We start from the raw sequence: 6,959 nt of genomic DNA on the forward strand, positions 1-6,959 counted from the left end.
CTTTTTTGAAGGTGCTTAAACCCCCCAACAAAATACCTTAAAAAAAAAAAAACCAAAAAAAAAAAAAAAAAAAAAAAAAAAAAAAAAAAAAGAGAGAGCATATTTCTAACTGAGTTACACATGGAGTCCATTAAAATGGTTTTTAAAAATCGCCCCACCTGTTCTCCATGCACAGAGCGTCTATGTCCAGGAATCGGCTCTCGTCGTTCCCCATGATGTGGTTCATTTCTACGTTGAGCCGGTGAGCCTTCTGCTGGAACACGTCCCGCTCGGCTCGCACGTCCTGGAGCTCGTCCGTCAGCGACTTCACGCTGTGCACCAGCACCTCGTTCTGCAAGAAAAAAATTCAATGGTAAAATATGCTGTAATAATAAACAATAACGTAAAATAAAAAATAAAAAAAATGACTGAATAAATATTTAGTTAATAAAATAAAAAGTAAAAGTACAACCATAAATAAAGTAACATAGCCTGAGTTTCATTTTAAGCAGATACGGTTCGTGTAAGCTCAAAAACAGATCATAGCAGAACAGTTTCCTAAAACTAGACAGAATGTTCAACTTCCACTTACAAGTGAAGCAAAAAAAACATACATTCAGTTCTGCCGTGGTAAGCACACTGCCGACATTCAGTCGTTGAAACGGTACAGCTTTCCTGCCTTTAGATTTGCTAAAACAGCACAAACTATAAAAAGGTGCGGGCTGATTAAATGACGGCAAAGCTGTTGGAGAATATCCTGCTAAGGAGTCTAAACCACGCAGTCACCTGTTCCCTCGCTTGCTCCAGCTGTTTCACAAGATCCTCTCTCTCGTGTGCTGGAAAATGTCGAGCTCCGACCTCCTCATCCCCCAGCCTCTGCTTGGTGATGGTCATCCGCAGAAGCTGCAGGAAGACAGCAAAGGAGCTCTAAAGGTTTTATGTTGTGGTTAGACTCATTGTTTTCCTCCAATCAACTTCTCAGCTAATCCCTCACATTTTGCTGCGTACTGATGTGACGAAAGTCGTACCTTGTTGTCACCCTGAGCTTCCAGCAGTCGCTGTTTGAGCTCCTTCATCTCCTCAGAAAGCTGACTGTTTCGTTCTCTGGAGTCTCTCAGCAGCTGAGCTAAATTCACCTGAGTGGCAAAAAGCTCAAATAATCACATGTAAAGAAGCGCTGGGAATTCTGTATTGTTATTGTATAGTTGCTCCCCCAGAGAGGGCCTGAGTCAGCAGGCTTCTACTCCGTCATCAATACCGTCTCATCTGGTCCTTAAACAGCCACTATGTCAGCGAAGACGCATGCTGCGTGCGCAGATTATTCTGCTGAATGTCTGTGGTGTCACTGGAAACTTAAAGCACGGTTTGAGCAAACAATATAATCAGGATGAAATCACTCACTTGGTTCCTTTTGTCAGGTGGCAGAGAGAGATCCCCATCCTGTTTGTTGTAAAAGTAGAGTACAGAATGTAAACACTGATTCTATCCTCTGCTCTGCTCCCTTATAAGAAATATTTTAAACTTCAGCTTACAATGAGTTCTCTGTACTTCTTTTTGAGCCCCTGGTGTCGCTCCCGGAGCTGGTTGGCCATCAGTTTGTACTGATCCCTCTCCTGCTGACAGGTATCCAACTCCTTAGACAGTATCAGAAGAGCTTCCTTTTTACTGTCCAGCTTACGCTTACAAACCAGGAACTGCACAGAAGGAAGACGTAGCGTGACATTAGTTTTCGGTAACAAAGCATCCTGAAAGTCACAGTCTCTGAATCCATGAAGTAAACATTTATTAGAACTCTAACCCTACAGAACACAGGCAGATCAAAGAGGACGTTTTAGAGAAGTTGGGTTATAAAACAACATCGCAATCAAAAAATAACTCTTACAGCGCATTGTTCAATAGTTAAAAAATGGAAAGAATATGACATAACTCCAAACCTACCAAGTCATGACCTTGATGCATTAAACATCGGGAAAGCTAACACTGCAAATCCCCCTGAACACACCGTCTCCAGTGAAACATGTTAGTGGCATCAGACTGTGGGGTTGCTTTTATTAAGCACCGACAGCAACACTGTTCAAAGATGATGGTGAGATTGAAGGAGCCATCACAAATCCAGGGCACTGTGTGTGTGGAGTAAGTTGAAATTGCTTATCTGACTAAAAAGAATGATGGAGAAAAATGTCTTTTTCTAGCGGGTAAAGACATACCTCTAAATATTTACAGCTTTAAATTGCAGCACAAAGTGGTTCTGCAAAAAAAAAAAAAAAGATTCAAAGCCACTGAATACATTTCAGCACTACTTTAAAAAAAATTAACACAATGAATCATTGCTCTTCCACTAAACAAATAGCGTTTGTTTCCCCATAAGTTTGTAACAAATATTGAAAAGTCATGCTTGTACTCGTGTACTGCACTGTACTCGTCAGTGAAGCCACAAGGAAATAAACAAGTATTTCCTCATACTAGAACAGCTTCAGAGAGACTGCAGCAGCAGAGATTTTTACACATCATGCTAAACTGAATTATATTTTATAGCTGCCCGTGACATGAATACTGTTAGTTTTAGTTTAAATAAAGTGACCTTACTGTGTGTTGCTGGACATTTATTCCACCCTAATGGGATGCATTAGTGGACATTTCCACGCTCTCTCCTCAGTCTCACCTCATTAACCAGCCCCTGCCAGTCGCTTTCGCTCCTCCTGGACGGATCCATCTCACCTTTCGATTCAACCGATTAAAGTTGACCAAAAATCCGCCTGAGTTTCAGCTTTGCATCACTGCGTCAGTTCGGCACAGTTCAGAGACATCTCGCATTATCAAATTGGATTAGCTGATGGAGGACGTGAACTGCATCACTTCCGCTAAGGCCTCAGCGTCACTTTTGCGTCATGGTGCATTCACGAGCGCTGTTAAATTAAGCCACGCCATGTAATATCTGGCTGAGTCAAACTGTTGCATTACTTTTCAAATAGGATTTAGGCATAATGTTTTGACACTGGGGCGTAAAACATTTCCAGAGATGTCAAAAGTACTCACCTTCTCTACTAAAGTATGAAACAATACTCCACTAAAAGCAAAAGTACAGGCTAATATGGAAGCCAGTTTCCGCCACTCTGGTAAAAAATAAAATAAAATTAATTATCTCATTATTTTGAGATACTATCTCGTTATAGTGTGATGATTTATTTAAATTTTTAACAGAGTTGCAGAAACGGGCTTCCATAGATTAAACTGTTTTACTAAAGTAAATGTAAAAATGTAAAACATTTTGAAATGTACTTAAGCACAAAAAGTATAAAGTAATTTTCATCTTCTAGAATACAAAATTACTTTCAATACATGCAAAATACTTAAAAAGTTCTAGTCATATCAAAAAATATTTTTTTCTCTTGTTGACAAAATAAAGAAAAGTGTATTTCAGAAAGCTTTATTGTACATTTTTAATAAACAATTTATGATATTTATGATATTACTTAAAGTTTGATCAAAAGACCCAAAATTTATGGAGAGTGAATGGTTTCAATAAATCAATGACACTTTAAATAGTTATTTCACAAGTGTCATTTGGCACTTTCCACTCTCCATAAGTCAGGACATACTGAAGTAACAATTAATATTTTGAAAATTTATATTTTTCTTTTTTCTTAAAAGCCAGTTCATCCCTAATATAGCTTTAGGGATAAAAACTATATGAGGGATGTAGTTATATACATTTCCACTGTTTCTCTAAATTATTATAAAACTGTATTAGAGGTAAACCGGGTAGTAAAAATGCTGTCTCTCTTTCCTGTGAGATAGCAGGAAAGTACATTTGTGAATTTAAATAGAAGACACAACAAAACACATTTTATTCCATCTAGTTTGGTCAAACAATTTTTAATGCAGTTCCTCAATTCATTTTTACACTAACCTAGTTGTAGGTATGTTAAAGTTTCTAATGACTGCTTTAGGGTTAGTAGAAAGGAAAAAATATATAAACATAACCACAGAGTCAGATAAAGTAGCTGTGGGAAGGAAAATATTGTTTTTTTTTTTGTTGTTTTTTTGTTACCTAGACAAAGATCTGGACAATAATACAAAAACATATTGCTTATAGGGGTTAACATTATATAGCTTTCATCTGTCAGACAGTCAGTCCTACACCATAGCATGATTTGTGTGGCCAGATCTGTGCAGCAGGTGAAAATTATAGAAACAATTCTCCATTCAGCAAAGAAATTGGTCACACATTAGAGGAATAATGAAAATTTCTTCCTCACAATTTCTGAAGTTATAGCAGCACTCAACTTCTTATTTTTATTTATATACTTTGCATAGATAACAACAAATCATATATATTTCTTGCTGTCAATCAGGCACTGGGTTGCAAAAGCTTTTTATGATTATAAACTTAAGCTCGTGCGAGTTACCTACTGCATTCAGTTTGTTATTGATCAAGAAAAACATCCTCACATTCAGTCATATCAGTGAAGTTAGAGGAAAATCTGAAGTGATTCTGTTACCTGAACATAAACAGTTTCTGAACTCTCTTCCCTGATGAGTAATGGACTACAATCAGCTCAAATGTCTTGTGTTTGACTATTGGATTTGTTGGATTTTGATCCCATAACGAATCATGTGCTACACAAATAATATGTTGTCTACATAATCCTGAATTGATTGGCCAAGTCATAGTTTCCAAAGGCTGTTTGCCAGAACTGACACTCTCTGGCTCAGCTCTATTTTGTTTGCTAGGATTATTATAAAAGCCAACCCATAATAAGAATCTGCTTTGCCGTAACATTATCTTCATGCACCTTAATTTCCAAGATTGCTGTTGCTTCGTCCATTATGCCAAAATCTCTTGAGTTTTGTCTGATTTGCAGAACCATCCTGACAATTTTCATGGTGAACAAACCCATAAATCTGATTGCATAAGTAAGGTTATACAGCATGTAAAACTCTTTTGTAAGTGTTCACACCATTTCAGTTTAAGAGACTCTTCTTTGGTCTTTTACAGACTCAGGTCTACAAACACATGCTCAAAGACCATGGATTTTCCCTTCAGGCTGGAGGAGAAGATGAAACTCCTGCGATCAGTGGTCACAACAGTAAACGAACGGGGTGACTGCACGTAAATATCCTTGAACTTATGAAATGTTTTCGTCTCAGTGTCCCACAGGTGTATCTGCGTGAACGAGTAATCGCTGCCGAGAGCTAAGTAATGTCTATCTGCAAAGGTAAAAGGTTGGAGGATCATTGCTCCTCTAGAGGGAAGTGCCTGCACCTCAGTAAACTGCTTATTGACCCACTTAATGACTTTGGAGTCACCGATGTAGCAAGCTAGGGCCAAAAACAGTTCCCCCTCCACTCGAAATGCTTTGACTGATACTACATCGTCAACGTTTGGGATGTCACTGTGAAGGATGAACTTAAGGGTGCTTTTGTTCCACAGGTAGATGACAGGTGACTGGGAGCGGCTTGCTAAAACTAGATAGAACTTCCCATCCACCTCAACAATCTCAGCATCTGTATCACGAAACCATTCATGGAGGAACTGGTAGGAATAGAAACCAGTCTCGTTGCGGTCTGGCAGGTCAGTCCACTTGTAGAGAGTAGACATGCCTGCCTTGGAACTGTCCACAATCAGAAAATACCAGTTCCCATCCATCTGAAAGACCTCCATGTCATTTGGCTTTGAGATGTTGAAGACCTCAATGGTTTGGAACTTGGTGAACTTGTTTTGCTGCTCATCAAACTTGTAAATGTGGGAGCCTCCAAAGAGCTGAGTGATGATTATCAGGACGTGGTTTTCTATCAGAAAGGACTTGCATCCGACAACAGATTTACCTGTAAAGAGAAAAAAGGTTGTCAGTTTTAAATACCACTCCCAGTGTAACATGTTGCTTAGCCATGTACAAGCTTACGACAAACTTGTGAAAACTCTCAGATATCATTTCAGCAAGATAACAATTACATAGTGTGATACGTGATATAGTAAAAAAACAAAGCTCTCAATGTCCTTCATGATGCTTTCTCCAGAACAATCCTCAGTTGTTGGGAACGCATGTCACAAAATCTTTAGAAATGAACTGAGCAGCCTTGATGAAACCGACCCGGAAATCTCATTTAACTCAAAGGGCCATGATTTTGATTACACAGGACAATGGCAATATTTGCATACAAAATGGCATCAAACCACTCTAGTTTTCTGCTGCCATAGTCCTAGTCCATAGCTTACCTGTAATGTTGTCAAATTTTCTGAAATTCATTTCGATATGATCCCACTCCATGATCACACAGCTGTTGGAGTTAGGGGCAGCCAAGGCCACAAAGATGTCCTCTTTAAATGAAAAAATGTCTGCCGACATGGACTGAATAGGAATAGACTGATGACGCACAAAATCTGGCAAAAAAAAAAGACAAAAAGAAGAGTTTTTGAATCAAGGAACTGTTTAAACAGCAATTCGACTAGTGGTAACTTTTATCTTTGGAGGACTACAGCTATCAAATTCAGCAGAAAGAGCCATAGATGCACTTATGATACACTGATAGTATAAATGCTTACAATTCTACAGTAAAAAGACAGAAACCTGCTTTAAATTGTTTTTTTGGTTTTTTTGGATTTAGATTTAGCCCTATACATAGCATAAGTTATTTCAGCACATTCTCTAGCAAAGGCTTAACCCACACATACTTTATGGGAGGGGTACATTAAAGTGCATCATTCATTATTTATAAAAACTCTTTTAGCAATTATCTGGATCAGTTGTGTTTTTCTGCCTGCATGCCATGTCAGTGTATACCTGCTGTAATTCTTTTTTTTTCTTTTTGGATGAACACTAACTACACATAACTGTAACAACATGGCAAAGAGCTATGTTTAAAATAACTGGTAATATAGTTCATAGCGCCACCATCAAAACACATATTGTTTAATAACTTTGCCTGGCTTCTGGAAAATAATGTTTTTAGGGAATATCAGTGAATCATTTGGACAC

The 6,959-nt window shown here is 38.2% G+C and overlaps 2 protein-coding genes across 5 annotated transcripts in view; both read right to left on the bottom strand.

Moving 5' to 3' along the window:
- LOC106948255 (coiled-coil domain-containing protein 149-like) overlaps positions 1–2,856 on the bottom strand; it is a 10,358-nt gene extending 7,502 nt beyond the window's left edge. For 2 of the 4 annotated variants that reach the window (XM_015033837.1, XM_015033833.1), the window contains exons 1-6: positions 2,642–2,856; positions 1,512–1,673; positions 1,381–1,419; positions 1,008–1,115; positions 766–882; positions 159–331 (exon numbers count right to left, since the gene is read on the bottom strand). In XM_015033837.1, the coding sequence (XP_014889323.1) occupies positions 159–331; positions 766–882; positions 1,008–1,115; positions 1,381–1,419; positions 1,512–1,673; positions 2,642–2,692 (650 nt within the window). In that variant the 5' untranslated portion in view covers positions 2,693–2,856. Of the gene's footprint in view, positions 1–158; positions 332–765; positions 883–1,007; positions 1,116–1,380; positions 1,420–1,511; positions 1,674–1,917; positions 2,061–2,641 lie in introns of those variants that run through there. The other 2 variants (XM_015033836.1, XM_015033835.1) reach the window with 2 other exon arrangements.
- A 980-nt stretch (positions 2,857–3,836) lies between these two features.
- Positions 3,837–6,959, bottom strand: part of LOC106948257 (leucine-rich repeat LGI family member 2-like) — a 10,511-nt gene continuing 7,388 nt past the window's right edge. Inside the window, exons 7-8 of the mRNA XM_015033839.1 lie at positions 6,200–6,364; positions 3,837–5,808 (exon numbers count right to left, since the gene is read on the bottom strand). Of these exons, the coding sequence (XP_014889325.1) occupies positions 4,973–5,808; positions 6,200–6,364 (1,001 nt within the window). The 3' untranslated portion in view covers positions 3,837–4,972. The remainder of the gene's footprint in view (positions 5,809–6,199; positions 6,365–6,959) is intronic.

Source organism: Poecilia latipinna, unplaced genomic scaffold (assembly GCF_001443285.1).
Source record: "Poecilia latipinna isolate Pla-1442-1.1 unplaced genomic scaffold, P_latipinna-1.0 Scaffold280, whole genome shotgun sequence".
Classification (NCBI taxonomy): domain Eukaryota; kingdom Metazoa; phylum Chordata; class Actinopteri; order Cyprinodontiformes; family Poeciliidae; genus Poecilia; species Poecilia latipinna.